This window comes from Macrotis lagotis, chromosome 4, assembly GCF_037893015.1.
Source record: "Macrotis lagotis isolate mMagLag1 chromosome 4, bilby.v1.9.chrom.fasta, whole genome shotgun sequence".
Lineage (NCBI taxonomy): Eukaryota > Metazoa > Chordata > Mammalia > Peramelemorphia > Peramelidae > Macrotis > Macrotis lagotis.
The window spans coordinates 243,846,246-243,865,766 of NC_133661.1; the positions used below are offsets into that span (position 1 = coordinate 243,846,246).

Here is a 19,521-nt window from a genome sequence, read left to right on the forward strand (position 1 = left end):
GTGAACACAATATTCCACAAACAAGACATGGAGGCTTTAAAGATTATAACTATATCCAGGTATCACTAGGGAAATGAAATAAACCAAAAGCAATTGTTACCCCACACTGGGAAATAGCTATAATATTTGGCTATAGCTGGGCTTACTATTTATTACTTTTATGAAAACAGAAAATACATTGAATTAATTCAAAGGAAAGTATCAACTATATAGAATGCATATGTTTTCATTGTGGTTATTGAAAGACTGAAAAACAAATATTTTCCCTTGGGAAATGCTTTTCTCCATCCCCACAAAATTTGTATTTCTGATAAACTAGTACTTTTTATTCTTAGTCCTGTGACAAAAGGCAGGAAAATAGGAATACATGTGACTGATTGCTGGTCCCATTTTGAAGGACCTTTTCCTTGTGCTAGGCCATGGATATAAGTTGTAATTAGTTTTTTCTCTTCAGTGCCAGTTTGAGGTAACCATATGGAAAGTAGTGGCAGAAGAAAAATGAGGGATTATGTTCTTTTAAAAGACAGAAAAATTACAGTTTCCTGCCAATACACTTATTTAGAGAAGAAAGATCAGCCAGACTTAGGACCCAGATGGACAGAGGATACCTCCTGCCAATTGACCTCCAAAGCAGCTAAATGTTTGATCTGTGGCCAAAGCAGGATTGTCAGCCTTATAATTGCAGGAATATACCTATTGCTACCTGATTACCTGAGATAAAACCAAACCTTTATAACTCTACAAAAACCTAGAACAAATGCACTGAGATGAAAATTTATTTTTCAGGGAACTTTAAAAGTTGTAGTACAAATAGATAAAGAGTATAACAGATAGGATGCTGGACATGAAGACAGAAAGATATGAATTCCAATTCTACCTCAGACACTTATTCATTATATGACCTTGATAAATTCCTTACCTTCTCAATTTCTTTCTTTGTAATATATTCTAGTTTAGACCTTATAGGATTGTTGTAAAGTCAAATGAGATAATCTACTTTAAATACTCTACAAAACTTAAAGTACTATAGGATTGTTAGCTATTATTACTTTTAATAATATTAAAAGAAATTAAAATACATATTCTTTGGAGTGGAATAGTGGAATTTTGAGCAGGTGGGGTGGAATAACCAAGTGGAATACACTTTCATCTCAATTCTATGTTTTTAATTTTATCTGCCCATTAGAATGTAATTCTAATGACATCTACTCTCTGAAACTCATCCTAATTTACCATCTTTCCCCCTAATGAATTCCCATAGTTATTTGTACCTTTCCTATGGGAATTTTTACATCCTTCCTATTATAGTCACTTCATAACAAAAGATCATAGAAGTTGAGCTGCAAGGGGCATCAGAGGCCATCTGATGTTCAAAACTCATGTGTGTGTGTGGGTGTGAGTATTTTATTTTCTTTACTATACCACAAGATCTTTGAGAACAGTGATATTGCTTTATCTATCTTTGTATGCCTCCTCAGTGACCCAAATAATACTTCACTCATAGCAGGTGTTAATATATATATATATATATATATATATATATATATATATATATATATATATATACACACACATATATTTAATGAGTATAACAAAATTTTATTTTGATAGTTATCAAAATATCTTGATAAACTCTAGTTCTGGATTTAATTTGATTCTGATGAGTATGTAGTTCTCTTGATAGGAAACAAAGCTGAAACTAAATGCCATCATTTCCTACTCACCTTCCTGAGAATAATTTTGGAGAAAAACTCAGTTTAGTTGAATAACCCTTACAATCAAACAAAAGGAAAATCTAACTCAAGTTGGATGAATTTCATGGTATTTAAAAGTTTTATATTTATCAGAATATTAGCATCAAAAGTGTTCCATTTCCCCAACAAACTCATAGAAATATTTGTCATTAGCAACTCATCATGTGCAATAAGCCTCCATATCTTCTTCTATGAGTATGTCTCAGAGAAAAGAGACTGCAAACTTTGATAAAATGTTTATTTTTCACCATAACTTAAGTGTGCAAAAACCCAAAACAAACCACTTAAAATTATTAGTTATCTGGATGGATTCTTATATACAGGTGATTTATGACAAGAATGTGTGAAAGGAAAAGACAAGCAACGACATTTCCAATTTCACTCAGAAAGAAAAGAAAGCATTCCTTGGACATGTCTACTCATTATAAGTCTCATAGAGAAAAATACCAACTTCCTTATCAAGATGGCTTAAGGAAAAATTTCAGGGCTCTCAAAAATGAAATTCTGTGGGCTGGTAATAACGTTCATATGCCACAAATGCAAGACTTATTTCAGAAGTTGTATAAGATTCTGATATATAACCTCTATAAATTTTTTTAAGAAGTACTAAATTTTTCTTGTAATCCATACCATCCCAAATAAGTATAGTGCCCAGTCATCTTCAGTGGTCCAGGCTAACTAATACTTGGCACATAAATCTATGTCCAGAAGGATAAATTATCATAATGTCAGTCTTGAAGGGGAAAAAAATCAAGAAAGGTCACATGAAGGTCAAATATTTGCAACACAGAAGGGATAATTATACTCATTTTATTTTTGTTGTTCCCACAACAGGTCAACCTTCCCTTAATTTTGCAATATATAAGGAACATTGATTCATTATATTCAAATGCTAGCTCTACTTGGTGAATGGTCAGCACTGTCAGATTTCTTAATTCTCTTGGAAACTAAAGAATTAGCTATTGAAGTACAATCTCTAGATTTATCCTAAATTCACCCAATCCCAGTGAGAAATCTGGCTTGCTGAGCTATTTAGGCTTCTAAACTCAATCCAACACTACCTCTTATTCTGCCAAGGAACAAATTGGCTTCAGACTCATATTCCAAGGGTACAAGTAGGAAATTAAAGATAATGTTAAAGATTATAAAATGAAAGCTGTAATAAAAAAGCAATAGAAATAAAATATTGCCCAAGGGTTCAGTGATTTTTAATGGCTATGGGATGGTGACTCATTTTGACAGAAGCATTTCACAACTGACAGCGATATTTTAAACCATAAGCCACATGAATATGGCATATTGCCCTTACTCCAAAGAAGTCAATATGTTTAAAGTTCTAATATACTCAGAGTTCCACAAGAGATCCTTGCACTGATTGCCCAAACTATATAGTTATATTATTTAATCCATATGATATTCAAGTAAGGGAAATATTATTCTAAGAAGATAAAGACACATAAGAAATGAGCTAGCCAACATCGAATAGGGAGACCTTGTCAGAATCAAAATTCAGAGACTTTTGATATAAAGATCTAAAATACAAGATGTCAATGAATCACCCAAAAGGTTACTAGTATACAGTATAGTTGGTCATCCTTTCCTTTGCTCTCTTAATAGGGGTTCAGAAATCAAACAATAGGATGATAAGGGTTAAAAAAGCATGAAGAAAAATGGGGGAATGAAGCTACAATGTTGTAGTAAAATGAATGGAAAACAGTGCATAGAGAATCAGGAAGAACTGAATTTGAATCCCTCTTCTGATATTTACTAGGTGGATGAATATGGGCAAGTCATATAACATCTCTGAGTCTCAATTTCCTCAGCAGAAACACTGATGTTTGTGGTGCCTACCTTAGAAGGGTATTTTGAAGAACAAGTGGGACAATGTATGCAAAGCCCTTCTGCAATCCTCAGAAATGCTCCATTAATGTCAGCTACTATGATTATTAATAACCCTATTTTCCAGGCCCAGATAAAACAATTCATGCATTCTTTGCCTTTGGGTATGAAAGTCTTTATAGGAAATGATCAAGGCTACATTGAAGAAAGCAAAGAAACATATAACTAACACATGACTAGCAAAGCATATGCAAAAATTATTTCTTGTACTCCAATAATCTCAGTAGGTTATTAACATCACTATCAATAAGTAATCAGCCAGGCACATTAGAAACAAATGGTCATAATTAAACATGAGCAATAAAGATCTACAAGTAAATCAAGCTCAAGATGCTAAAAATGAAACTCAAGAGGTCACAAATTCCAGCAACCATAATAAACCTAGACAAGCACAGGTCCTTAGTAAAAGCAATTATTCATCTGAAACCATGGCTTCAAAAGTTATTACATGTTTCTAGTTACTAACATCTTCCTCTATCTCGCATAGGAGTTACCCCTTTGGAAAACAAAGTACAAATAGACTACTTATTTGGATGCTTTCTTTGTAGTTTCTAGGATGAAAACAAATTATTTTGGTGATAATGATAATTCAAAGTTGTTGCCTGTGTGACTTTGTGTATGTAGGACACTTCTGTCTGGACCTAAGCCTCCTAATTTTCAAAATGGAGGGAGTATAGGATAGGAAAGGGACTTAAGATTCATATGAAAGATCTGGCTAACTGATAGGCAGAGTATCGTAAACACAAAATGTGTCAGGGACAGCTGCCTTGCAGGATGGAAATATTCATTTAATGGGGAATAACTACAATGAAGAGGAAAAAAGTGGAATTTTCCTGGAGATCAAAGTGGTTATTCAGGTAATTTGCCAACCAATTAGATCAGAAAATAGAAGGACAGAGTTTGGAAAACAGGCTAGGTAGCAAAAAAAGATAAATATGTACATATCGCAGTTCTGTGAAAATATTATGAGCAATCTTAAAAATTCAAGTGAGCTTAGATTCAGAAGGAAGATTAAGGATAAAAGAAAGGGTTCGTGTATTTGGGTTTTTTTAGCTGTATTTGGGAAAAAAGAGATTGGATCTTGGCTTTCTATATGAAATGATTAAACAATGCAAAGCTGCTCAAAGAAAAATGTCCTTTACCTTAGAAGAGAACAGAACAGAAATGACTAACAAGTAGTTGATAATTAAGATAATTTATATGATAGTATGAGAACTAGCTGCCCTTGGTGAATTCAAGTCACCTGGCTCAGATGCACTACATCCTTGGGTCCTGAAAGAACAGGGATATGTGACTGCTGAACTACTTTAAGTAATATTTGAAAGATCACGTAAGAGCTGTCACAGTAATGGAAAAGGATAAATGTCCAAATTTTCAAAAAAGAAAAGAGAACAGTCTGCAAGCTATAGAACAGTGAAGTTGATTTCAATTCCTTAGAAAAGTCTATAATATATTTTTAAAGAAATGGCTGGCAAACAGTTAGCAGGAGAATCATTGACTATAAAGAGCTGGTAGACAAAAGCTTATTTAGAATGTTTATCAAATTTACAGATGAGATAAAGAATGGGAAGCATAGCTAGCACAATAGATGACATAATCAGAATCCAAAAGAATCTTGATAAACTAGAATGTTGACCTGAATCTAATAAAATGAAATTCAATAGTAATAAATACTTCTTTTCAATATATTGTCACCCTTTGGGTGAGATCAAGAATGTTGTTTCTTGGTTGAACTGAGTTATCTTGCTCCCAGTGGGAGAGTTCCTTCATTCTGTATACATCCTCTGTATACATCCCACTCCTCAAGAGTGGGAAAGGGGTAGGGTTAGAGGAAGAAAAACAAAATAAAACAAAAAAATCCTTCAAAATCTGCTGAAAACTTTATAAAAATTTTCTCTTATGTATCTCTTTCCCTTAATCCTAATTTCTCATACTGAATATGACTAATCTGTGAACCTATTTATCAAAAATTCTATATTCAATGCTAACCTGACTGGCACTGAGGGGAGGAGGGTGGGAAGGGGCAGTAGAAGGAAATTGTGTAACTTAAAAATATACATGTGCATATGGATGAAAAAAAAAAATAAATAAATGAATAAATAGTTTTTAAAAAGAAAAGGGCAGGGTCTTTTTCTTTCTTTGTATCCCCCAATTCTTAGCACTGTGTGTCTGTACATAGTAGTTGCTTAATAAATATTTATTAATTAAATGTAATATTACACTTGACTATAAAAAATCAACTTCCAAAGTCTGAAATAAGTGAAGTATAAATAAGTATTAGTTTGTCCAGAAAAAAAAAGATCTAAGGTTTTAGGCCAAAGAAAAAGATTAATAATATCATTGACTTAGAAAGGCAACTTCTGTTATAAAGATGGAACGATACAGAGTTACTATCTCTAGTATCTAGGAATGGTAGCTAGGTGGTATAGACAATAGAGTACCCAGCCTGGAGACAGGAAGACTAATCTTCAAATCTGACATTACACACTTATTAACTGTGTGAACCTGGGCCATCCACTTAATCATATTTGCCTCAATTTCCTCATATGTAAAATGAACTGGAGAAGGAATGGCTTTGCCAAGAAAATAATCAAATGGGGTCAGACATAACTGAAATGACTGAACAATAGCACCTAGTGACTAGGAATACTTATACTTAAGCCATTCTTAGAACAACAATCCCTACCACCACCTCCCAAGAATAACAACAACAAAAAACATACAAAACATACAAAAGCTCTATTACCCTGGTCAAATATGAGATATTCCTGGCATTCTGGTTGGTAACTAGGATTTCATCTTTCCATATAAAACATGTATAAGTAGCTAATTGATATAGTAAAAATTATTTTATTGCTAATATATAGTTTTATTACTACTATAATTTAGGCATTTTGATGATTTGAGCAGGGTTTTTTTAGCTAGATTGGACATGTAATCATGAAACATTACTTGGCAGTATAGTAGATAAGCATCCTATATATGACGACAAGTCAGGGACACCTAAATTCAACTCTGATCAGAGATTACTAACTCTGAGACCCTGAGTAAATCACTCAACAATGGCTTGCCTCAATTTCCTCATTTGTAAACTAGGATAACAATAGCAACCTACCCCCAACATGTTGTAAGCAACATATCTCCCAACATATTTATTCATAAAATGAGAATATTTGTAACATACTTTGAAAACCTTAAAAGTTCTACACAAATGCTAAATATTCTATGTACTATTATTCCTTTCACAAATCTGTTTGTGAGAGGGAAATGGCTCAGAACTCCATAAAACTATCACACAAAACAGTATTCTTGAATTGTGAAATGAGCTACTTTTATAGTAGACTTTTTAACTCAGATTTTTAAAATGTGTGCTTTGTACTTTGAGATCCACAGAAATTACCAATATTGCTAATAAGTAAATATGAAGATGAAGAAGCCACAAAAAGAGGACATCAGCTAAACACAAGACTGGGATAAAAGTGGATCAGTCAAGGAGGGGAAACAATTTAACATACATATAATGTTAAGAAAAGGAAGGCAGCTAGGACAAGAGATGATGTCCCTGTAAAGAACACAAAAAGTGTTGAAAATTACTCCACATTGAGCAGGTTGTGATTGCTGGAAATAATACCTATATTCAGGAAATTACAGATCAGTTGGAGCTCTGGGACAGAGAAATACAATCAATCAACAAATATTTACTGTCTATTATGTGCCAGACATTGGGAGGAGGTGAGGATATAGATATGAAGACAATCTCTACTCTCAAGGAGCTTATATTCTAAAGAAAAATAAGAAATATTTAAATGTAACCTAATCCCTGGCCCAAAGTCATTATTATGGGAATCTTCTTTATTGGTGGAAATGAAGGCCCTGACATAAGTGAAGAGTGGAACAGTAATGCATTCTCTCCAAGTCAGAGTCTTCTTGGAGTATAGCATGTTTAGTTAACTTGCAATTTAGAAAAAGAGAAGATGGAGGAGGCCAATCCCATTTCCAGATTGCTAAAGGATAAATCTCTTGGTAGACAAGACAAAACTGGCAGCCTGCCTCATGTCCATATCCCCAGATTGCTACTGTAAATACTTTGGAGAGTTTCCCTTTGGGTGAGATCAAGAATGTTGTTTCTTGCTTGAACTGAGTTATCTTGCTCCCAGTGGGAGAGTTCCTTAATTCTGTACACATCCTCTGATTTATGCTTTGTTGTGATTTGAATAAAAGTCTTCCTTGCTCTTCCCTATGTATGTCCATTGTGGAATTGGTACTAGATAGGGAAGAAGTTAAGTCTTAGATATAGACCTTGTGTTCCTTCTTTCCCCCAAAATGACAAAGTGAAATCTAAATGGAATGATCATACCCTTTATTGTTGTTCAATCATTTCAGTCACATTCAACTCTTTGTGACCCTATTTAGGGGTTTTCTTGACAAAAATACTGGAGTGGTTTGCCATTTCTTCTTTAGTTCATTTTTACACGAGGTAACTGAAGTAAACAGGGTGAAGTAACTTGCCTAGGGTCAGCAGCCCAAAAGTATCTGAAGTTGATTTGAACTCAGGCAGCTGTCTCTTCTTGACATCAGGCCTGGCACTCTATCCATGTGTCATTTAGCTTTAATGAACAATATATACAGAGAAAATAGATATAATTCTAGTTCGTTACCTCCCTTTTTGTTTCAGGAAAACAGAGTGATGACCTCTGACCTCAATCTATTGTTTCCTCTCTTTTCAGAGATGAAAGTCTCCCTTGAATAAGGGTATATGGAGATCTAGAGATGTCATTTTTACCTCTCTTGAAACTATTCTCAATGAGAGCATCCTTCCTTTCTTAAGTAGATTTTCACCATCCATGTGGCACCAAATGCCATTTCTATTGGGATTGCATATAGACATATGCAAAAATGTATATAAATAGCATAAATTCAACATACTTAGGGCAAAGGACTTATAAGTTGTTGGGGCAAAGGAGGTGATAAGGAAAAGTGTTACAGAAGAAACAAATGCTTAAGTGGTATCACCAAGAATATCCAAATTTTTTGAGGAGGAGGTGAAAATTGGTTGTTACAGACATGACTTACACACATTTCAAAAACTCCAAGAGAAGAGAAGAATATCCTTCTTTGAGGAATAGAGGGCTCAGTTTGGCTAAAACACAGAACAGGAATGCGGGAGGATAGTGGTATTATCTTATTATGCTTGGAAAATATGTTGGGATCAGAGTATTTAGGGCTTTAATTCCAAACAGAAGATGTTTGTGTGTGTGTGTGTGTGTGTGTGTGTGTGTGTGTGTGTGTTTGTGTTTGTGCGTGTATGTGTGTGTGTGTGTATGTGTATAAAATCTCCTAGAAGCCAAAAGGCAAAACTGGAGTTTATTGAGGAAGAGAATGACATGGTAAGATTTATAAATTATAGAAAAGCAATTAAGTCACTCTGTGGAGGATGAACTAAAGGAAGAGATGTATAAACATGTGAAATTCATGCATAGACATACTTTACACATGTTAATGTACTTTTGCTTTATTTTTCCTGAAGCCTGAATGGGGAATGTGTTTTTAACAGTTATAATCAATACTACACCCAACATTAAAAAATAAATAAACCTACACAATAAATAAAAAGGCAAAAGGCCGATCAATAACCAACAGAGTGGCTTAACAGCCACTCCAGCAAAAGTGTTTGAAAAGGTGCTTCACACTCCACTGTCTGTTCTAACCACAGCTGTTCATTATTGATCTGTTGCAAGCAAAGAACATCTATTATTACCACACTAGTGTCAGCCTGGCAATTTCTCAAACAAGTAGACTGACCTGAACTGCTAGCTACAAAACCACCACAAGAAGGCAGCTTCAAGAGGAAAAGAACCTGGATAACATTGTTTTTCCTAACCAACAAAAACAAGGTAACATCAACTTGATGTGTATTTTGGGACTGACAAGCTGCAAAACAATCCACACGGTTTTTCAACAGGACAGACACCACATCGCAAAGCACCCTGAATCATGAGACAAACATTGTCAAAGGGAACTTAAAAAGGTGACAACATTGTTAACTACTGTTGCTTTTTAAAAAGAATCATGCCTAAAAAATGACAAAGTACTCTGGGTGTACAAAACACAGGGAGGGAGAAAATGATTAGCAAAGTGCATGGTATAGCAATACAAACCTTGAATCAGGTTTCCCATGTGCCTGACGACATAATGACATCCCATAATTTTATCCATAGAACAAAGGAAAGAGTACATTATTAATAGGTTTACAATGCAAATGAAATGGGAGGTCAAGGTTTTTAAAAGAAGGGAGCAGGTTATTAGGGGAATCTCAAATACAAGATCTAAAAAATATTGAGGGTCATTGGGCAACCCTGAGAAAATGAAGGTGTGCAAATAGGATAATTATCAGTGCAAATTTCAATGCCTCTATGACATATTAGAAATGTTCAAAGCACATGAGAATAAATAATTTGACTTGGGCTACATTTAGTAAGTAGCATATAAGAATATGAGAGAGAAAAGAATGGAGAGATTTAAATAGCACAAACTACCAGGTGCTATGTTAAGCATTTTTACAAAAGTTATCTCATTTGAGCTTCATAATAACCTTGACAGATAGGTACTGTTAATATTCCCATTCTACAGTTGAGAAAAATGAAGTTATATGATTTGACTAGGGTCACATAGAGAGGAAGTGTCTGAGGCAGGACTGAAATCCTATATTCCTGATACCAATACTATTCATGTACCATGCCTCTGCATATGTAGACATTTATTTCATACACATCTTTTTACTTGTCTTATTTTCCTAACCAGTCTTTTTAACACTATCTTTAAAAGCATAGTGATTACTCATTGAAACTAAATAAGTAAAATACTAAAAAGGAACTTTACATTCTTAGATATAATAATTCATAAAGTATTTTTCTTTGCCCTATCTTATCTCAAATACCCAACTAATGCATCATCATTTTGTATCCCTTTCTAATCTAAGTCATTTTCCCCATTTAAAATGCACTCACAGTCACACTGAATTTTATTGTTAAATCAATTCAAAGAAACATAAAATGAAAAGTAAATCTCTTTTCACACTTAAGAAGAGATTTCTGGATATATATTTGGGGAAGGGACAGTAACTGGCTGTTCCTCAAAAATCTTAAAGACTCAATTCAATTAAGCAATGAGAAAAAAGAAGACCCAAAACAATATAAAATTATATAGGACATACTGTAATGATATAAGAAAGAATTGCTAGTTTTTTAGATAATGATCACCTGATAAAATAATACAGAGATATAACTGATAGAATAATGCAGATAGAAATATTTTTTAAAAAAACATTTAAGTAAGACTCTTCCTATATAGAAAATTTCAGTTCTAGAAAGTACTTATAGAAATTCAGAAATGTTTCTCTTGAATTTAATTCATCCTCAATGAGCATGAAGTCATTGTCCTGAAGTAGTCAGTACTGGAAAAATTTCTTATTTGCTTAAATGTTCTACATTCATCCCTTATGGTACAGAGTTCATAAGGCCTTTGAAAATCTCACAAGACATACAAATGCAACTCCTACCTAAGTCTCAGATAATTTCTATCATAATATCACTAACTCCCATTGGATCATTACTGTCATTCTAGCCAACAGAGAAAACTATTTAAAACAATTAATCCCTAACATCATCCCCGCCCTTTCTTCCCCTTCTCCCTCTTCTTTTTCTACTTCCTTTATACCTGCACTCATTTTCTTTCTCTTTCTAATGCTCTTGGTGATATTGAAGTCCATAAGAATTTGGCAAATCTAATTTAGGCTAAGCTACCAAAGGTTTATTGAGAATGAGCATGTAAATGTCAAGGCAGGCAGAAGATTCAATATCCTGTTACATATTCTATACATTTGTATGTATGGCCCAAGTAAATTATAATTTTTAATGAGTCAAATACCTACAGAAAATAATTGTAAGCTATACCCATAAGAAAATAGAATTGATTTTATAGTGAGGCTTAAAAACTGAATGAAGGCGATTCTAAAACAGGAATTAAAAATAGGTTTTGAACAATGGCAACATTAGTGGAATATATGGAAAGTCTGCCAAGATAAATATTCTGAAGGATGACACTTACATGGATATAGAAGTTCCAATATATTTGATGAAAAAATAGTTCCCTTACTTTCCTGTCATGTCTTACATATCTATATTTTATGTATACATTAGATCATGCCATCAAAACACACTTGTTTGAGATTCTACTGTTAAGCTAGACTTTCTGTTTAAAAAAAAGTGACATACTATTCTTCCTTGGGGAGGTTAGGCCAACAAGCAAGCAAGTTCTAATATTAATGATAATGTAATAGACTGTGGGAGCTCCAGGAAAATCAACATGATGTTACTGAATCTTTTCCATAAAGGAAACAAAATTCAATGTCCTTGAACATGGATATCATAAGGAAATTCTTATGTAATGAGAAGTAAATACCACTCATGCAATCCAATTTTCTCCTATCATCAGCTTCACTTTTTCATTCTCTGTAGGTGAATTTGTCCAGGTCAGGTCATACTGTAGCTAGCCATAAGATTTGTGGTTACTAACACAACCTTCTCTTAGCAGTAATAAGAATAAATCCAAGGAAACAGAAAATGACTAAAGGACATTCTTAGGCAAGCAATGAATGCTTAGCAGTAGGAAAAGTTATCATTGTTACAAGGAGGTATTTTTAGATGAATAAAAGTTCACTTACCTTTTAAAGATCAGTTTTCACAGAACTCTCCTTGTCATCGCTAGAATAACTTACCTTTCTGCTTCTTCCACATTCTATATGTATGTATATATATATATATATATATATATATATGCATATATAAATATGGATACCAACACAGGTTTACCCCCACCTCTTAACTATTAAGAAAATCACCTATTTGTACATCTATGTTTCTATTCTTTGGGAAAACATTTTTAGCTGAGTCCAACAAAAGCACAGTGAATTGTATTGAGCAGAAAATAGGAAGCAGAGTGCTCCCCTCAAACTCTAGGCAACTTTTTAAACTGCCAGAATCAAAGTTCAAATCAACCTTCATGTCACATAAGAGAAAATGAGGAACTCCAATACTTGTGAACCCTAGTAAAATGGTTATCAGCCTCAGTAGGGGACATTATAAATGTAGTAGACAGCTATGGCTAAAGAATGGCAAGTATATATTCAGCCTATGTTTCAAGGCTTTTTTCTCTGTACTTCCAACTTCATCAATTGTTTCTCCTCAGTATATCAGAGAGACTGAGAGGAAGCAGAGAAAGGGAGTAGAGAAAAATTGAACTAAGAAGATAAAAGTAGAAGAACAGAAAATTTCACATGAAATAATAGTGGAGTAATAAGACACTAGGGAGAGATAAATGTTATGTAATTAATGCCTGGATGCTTTCTGAATAAAACATTGAATTACTTCGGATGTTCTAGCCTTTGTTCATATGGCATATGCATTTATCAATAAACCCAAGAAGTGATATAATTTGTCCTGAATATGAAGAATGCCCATGGACTTTGAAATTAGATGGCAAATAAGGCCCAGCAGGTACAGTTCAGTGTTTTCTTCCAATACTCCATAGCAGATGTTGAGAAATTTTAAGAGGTAATTTTCCTTAACTAGAATGGTACAGACCTTAACTGTACACATGAGACTATACTATATAGATATAAATATATCAGCATCTATATGTGTATGTATATGTTCCAAAAGTCTTAGTATAAATTTAGGTTTTAATCTTTCTTTTTTTTTTCTTTCCTTCCTTCCTTTCCTTTATAATTAGTTGAACTACAACTTACATAGATTACAGATATCAATAAACATAAAGAAACATATGTGGAGATATATTTCTCTCTGCCTATATCTATATATGTATATATTATTTTTGTTTATAACTATTTTTATCATAGTGGCACCTTTCTTGGTTAACTGATGCTGGTTTAGGGTTTTGAATTTAGCAACAGAAGAAAGATATAATTTAAATAAGAATCTCCAGTATGGAGCAAGACTGTCTATCCTTTGGTACAAACTATACAGAAAATTAGCATTTTTCACTTCTTATACACATGTAGCTACATGGAAATAACAGACCTCTCTCTCTCTCTCTCTCTCTCTCTCTCTCTCTCTCTCTCTCTCTCTCTCAACAAAGTAAGAAAGTCAACTAAAGATTTATTCATTTGGTGAAGACATGGGATTTCTGGATCCCCAGGCCTCCAGTCCTTCCTAGAAAGCAAGGACCTTCCTTTAACCTCTTTACAGAATCAATGAAACATTCTAACAAGAAATTGTCTAGATAGCTTAGTTTATGGAAAGCCAAACACCATAAGAAAAAATGTGAGGTACCCTTTTGGGGGGGAAAAATAGTTATTCCACAGTCATGAAAATCACATTGAAAAAAAATATTACTGATATAGGCAAGAAAGAAAGTAGGGAAGAAAAAATACAATTTGATTATATTAATGTCTTTAAGAGAAAAAACCTTCCCTAGTATTTTCAGTCAAAGATTGATCTCTTTAGTTTCCAATTACATATCAAATGAAGCAGTTAAAGAGAGGTTCATACTCCTTTAAGTGTAGAGAATGCAATCATCTTTATGATGCTTTTTCCCTTAAGCCTTCTCCCAGACTTCCTACTCCTCCCAAAACCTCTAAGCATGAAAGATTACTCACGGTCATTGCATTGATTCCCAGAGTAGGAGGTCATGGAACAGTCACAGGTGAAACCTTCCCATTGCTGCATGCAGACACCTTGGTTGGCACATGAATCTTCCTGGCAGGTGGTACTCGGTCCTGGTAATGGAAATCAGAAAAGGAGAAGGAGAGAAAGACAAGGGGGGAAAAAGATGGAAGGTAAGGAACTATATTGATGCAAGAACAAGAATATACAAATTCACTCTTTTCATGCCAAAAGACAACCCAATCAATAAACAGCACAACCACCCCAAATTTCCATTCTTGGTCATGCAGCAAGAATTCAGGGTCAACAAGAGACAACAAAGACACACGCAGCTACAAAATGTTAACAGTGACACACAAAATGAGAGTCAACTGGAACATTCTCACTGAGGCAGGCTTCGCAAAAAAGCTTCATCTCTACCATTCAACTAGACAGGTAGATAATCTTATACTAACTCATACTCTTTCCAGGCCTTTCAGATAAGGATTTCTATTTTAATAACACAGAGGAAGAAGAACACTTCACAAGTCCTTCTGTATCCTGAGGGTTGGAGGCTCCTGAAGATTACAGCACAATCCTCCCTGATTCCTATGAACTGCCCTCTCTTCCCCAAGTGAAAACATTATTTTCCTCCTCAAGTCTTTCTAGATTACTTTGTCTAGAACTCTCCTCCAACACTTTCACTTACAATCTTTTATGCCATTTATCTTTACATAAATTGTAAAGATAACAAATTGTAAATTACTAGACTACAACTTGCTATATAGTATAGTAGAGGGCATGATGTTAGTTAAACAGATTGGAGTTCTTCCCTACTTGCTAGCTTTGTAATCCAGGGCAGATCACTTTAATATCAGTTTAATTCAGTTTCCTCATCTGCAAAATAGGGATAACAACAGTATCCACCTTCCTATTTTTAAAATGCTTTGCAAACCTTCAAGTGGTATATAAATGCTAGCTATTTATTATTATTATTATTATTATTATTATTAATGTAATGATTCTTCTTTTCATCTCCATATCCCCAGAAGAATATGTGAAGCTAATAAATGTACTTTGAATTGACTTGAACAATAGCTTCTTAGAGAAATAGAAGGAAAATATGAGAGAAACCCATATTCTGCCCTATGTTAAGGTCAAATTTTAGATTTCCTTTAACCATTTGTGACCTTTCCCATCTCCACCCCCAGTCTCCCTCCAACCCCTGTTTGGGAAAAAAATGTGCCTTTGGTGGTACTTTTGTTTAAAAATTAAATTTAAACTCAGGTCAATGAAAAAAAGAAAATCCCTCAGGCCAAATTTAATTTTTCCAAGAGGCTTGGGGGATGGTGGTGAAAGTGCTTTTTTCCTTAGACAAATTCAAGTTGATAGGGAATCTTCATTAATTTATGATATTTGATTAATGTCAAGAAGGAATTTGCCCATTGGTTGGTCAAAATAACATTCCATGTTACCAATATTTCATGTTACCACAAGTATTTTCAAGGCAGAAGCAAATTTCAAAATTTCTGCACACTTATAATAAAAACTGAGTTCTAAGGAGTTGTGGTCACAATGATACATTTCCAAAGAAATCATCATAACCACAAGCCTTACTGTTTTCTGTGTTATATCATTATTGTTATTTTTTGTCAAGTGGGGAGATCAGCATTATAGACTATCTCTCATAAGTGAAAGCTATTAAGATATGGAGAAAGTTCATGACAATTGGAAATATTGGGAGAATGGATCAGATCTGGGTTGTTCCAGCTTTCATTGGCAATTACAAACATCCTTGTAGGGAATAGGAAAAGAAAAATGATGTCCCAATGAGTCTTAAACTTGAACTTTGTGTGATACAAGTTTCTTTCACAATGACAATTCAGGACAGCTTCTTTTAAAGGATAAAAATCTGAGAAGTCCGCTGGGCTCCCTGGCCAAACAGTTCTCCCCAAACAATGGATTGGTTATTTGATTGCATAAAAGAAACAAATACATGGCCTACTTTCTTCATGTTTAGTGGATGCTAAAAAAAATCAATCCTTCTTTATCTTGACTATCCACAGCCTAACCAGAATAGCATTAGCTATCCACTTATAGTCCTTTTTATTATCAAGTGCTTTGCATATATGGTTTCCTCTAGTACACAAAACAGTTCTTTAAGGTAGGGATTACAGGCATTATTATTCCCATTTTTAGACAGGAAACCTGAAGTTCAAATGGTCAAGTATAGTGACTTGGTTATGCTCTCATAAGTCCATCCTTTCAGGTTCATCTTTAGCTCTTCTTCCATGATAACTACAGATATGATTCTTGTCTTCCTGTCAATAGAATTTATTTTTGATAGTAAATAAAGCTGATATCTGAATATCTGAAAATAATTTATAAAATATATTAAATATTGTTCTCAAGTTGTTTTGTATGTATGTATCATTTCTCACGATAGATTTAAATGCCTTGATGAAAAGAATCTTGTTATATATCTATATATCCAAATATATAGCTATAATCAGAATACCTTTTGTATTCCTTACAGCACTTACTGTAGTACCACAAACATCACAAAATCTTTTTAATTGAACTGAATAAGATCTAATCCTGAATTTTCTGAAGATGTTATTTCTTAAAGTCTGGGGTTGGAATTCCAGCTATGAGAGGACAAAGAGGTCAAAGGGAGGAAGGGGCCCGAAGATAAATGGTTTACCTCTGTCAAGGGCACATGAATTGAACAATAGGTTATTTTTTTAAAAAAAGATGGGTACCTAGTGGGTACAGTAGATAAAGTATCTATCCGCCCTGGAGTCTGGAGGACCTGAATTCAAATGCTACCTAAGACAATTAATACTTAGTTGTGTGACCTTGGGCAAGTCACTTAACCCCACTGACTTGCAAAAAACAAAAAAAGGAAAAAAATAAACAAAAACTTAATTGCCTTAAATACATCAATGAAGGGCTAGTTACATTCAGATTCCCAAAGTTCTCAAAGGTTGTATACTCTTTGTAAGAAGAAAGGAAGAATTTAGAAGAAGAAAGAGCAACTATTTTATACATGGTTTAAACACGTGTAAACAAATCAGAGTTATCATGGCATAGGAATACTAGTGAGCATGCTCTTCTTAGATTCAGAAAGTCCTGGGTTCAAAACCTGCCCCTCTTGCTTATTAGGTCAATCACAGTGCAGGACCTTCATGTATTTATATTATTTCCAGAATAAAATAATTCCCAAATTCATCCATATCTATTTTACCCTACTTACACTCTTGTTCTAACACCAAGGTGCTTTTTTTCCCAGAATGTTCAAAAGAAATTGTATATCACCTTCACCAGTTTGATTTCAGCAGATTTCTTCAATTGATTCAATAATGGCTTGACTCATATAAATATATGATCCATTTATAATATTTTAGCTGTTTGCTTAATAGGTATTTCTTCTCATTATTACAAGAGATTAGAATAGGTAGATGTGTGAGTGTAAGAGAAACAAAGGCTTGTCAGAGAATAATGATATTTTAATATTTCTGCACTTTATCCTGAAATAGTCCCAGGGTAAAAATAAGTATCAGGGATACACCTACCTATATCTTATAATATACAATGAGTCTAGAGAAGTTAGAGAAAGAATAGGGGTGAGTATTTCTTGAGTAACTGTGTCATAATGGAAGGACTATTGATCTGTAAAATAGAACATCTGGGAACTAATTCCAGTTCTGTCATTGACTACTCTTGGGCAAATACCTCAATCTGCCAGACTTCAGTTTCTTCATCTGTAAAAGAAAGGCCCTGAACTAGAACCAAAGATTCTTAACCTGGAGACCATCAACTTGTTTTTTATATATATATATAAATGTTCAATACAATTGATTTTGATAATTGTTCAATGTAATAATATAACTGGTTTCTTTTATAATATATATTTTATTGCATGCATTTATGAACATTATTCCAAGAAAGAGTCCATGGATGGCCAAAAGATTCCATAACACAAAAGTTATGAAGTCTTGGACTAAATGATGAACTACCCATAAACCTGTATATGACATATATATGCATGTATAGATATGTGTGTATATATATATATATATATATATAAAATAAAAATGGATAGACTGAATAAAGTGCAATGTTAAGGTGAGCAGTTATAATATACCAGTACATTCATAATTTCACTGAAATGAATACTCCTCCTTATAGAGATCAGTCCTCTGCATCTTACATTGTAGTACCTTTGTCTTCCCATAAATCTTCTATAGTGATACTATCTAACATGCTGGTGGCCATTCTCTAATTCTTTTAATATTTTATGAACCCACAAATCAGAGCACTTAGGCTTTCTATCCATTTTTCTTCCCTCTTGCTATTTATTGCCTCTTCTCTTTTTTCAGGCTTTATGGAAAATAATAAAGCACTATTTTAATATGTCTAATATTGTATTAATGCTGTAACCTCTTTAAAACTCCATGTGTTTCTTCCTCATTGCTCTTTTGATTATCTTCATTTGTGATTCTTTCTCTCTCTCTATCTCTCTATCTCTCTCTCTCCCTCCCTCCCTCCCTTCCTCCTCTCTTTACTAATACAATAATAGCTAATCACCTATTCTGTAATTTATAATCATAGTGCTTTGCCTGGGGACACCGAGAAGTTAAGTGAATTGGGATTATATGACCATTATATGTCAGCAGCAAGAACTGACCCCAGATCTTCTTGACTTTGAGGCAAGACTTCTATTCACTGGACCCTACTTCCTGTCATGCTTCTCAATAACTATCTTTATTCATATCTTAATAATAATGATAACAACAGACTCCCTACAGTTATTGTCTCAAGTGATCCCCAAAGCAATTCTCTGAGTAGATGGTGTTATTATCTCCTTTTTATAGTTGAGGCAACTGAGATAAATAGACTAGCCCAGTCTATTTGCTAGCAAGGAGGAGTCTGAGGCTAAATTTGAACTGATTACAGGCCCATTGCTCCATGTACTGCAACCACCTAGCTGATAGAAAGAATGATACCTGTCTTTATATCTCCATTTCCATCTATTTCTATGTCTTATGTTGATGGATCTAATTGAACAAACTGCTTATCTAATTGCATTTTATAATCAGGGTCATATATATTTTTCATCTAATATGTTTTAGAAGACTACCATATAGTTTAGTGGAATTTGATGTAATCAGCACAATGTCAAAAGAAATATGTGAAAACTTTAC

At 33.8% G+C, this 19,521-nt stretch overlaps 1 protein-coding gene across 2 annotated transcripts in view; it reads right to left on the reverse strand.

Annotated features, from left to right (window-relative positions):
- Window positions 1–19,521, reverse strand: part of NRXN3 (neurexin 3) — a 1,564,316-nt gene that overhangs the window by 529,172 nt on the left and 1,015,623 nt on the right. For both annotated transcript variants that reach the window (XM_074235619.1, XM_074235620.1), the window contains one exon: window positions 14,329–14,448. In XM_074235619.1, the coding sequence (XP_074091720.1) occupies window positions 14,329–14,448 (120 nt within the window). The remainder of the gene's footprint in view (window positions 1–14,328; window positions 14,449–19,521) is intronic.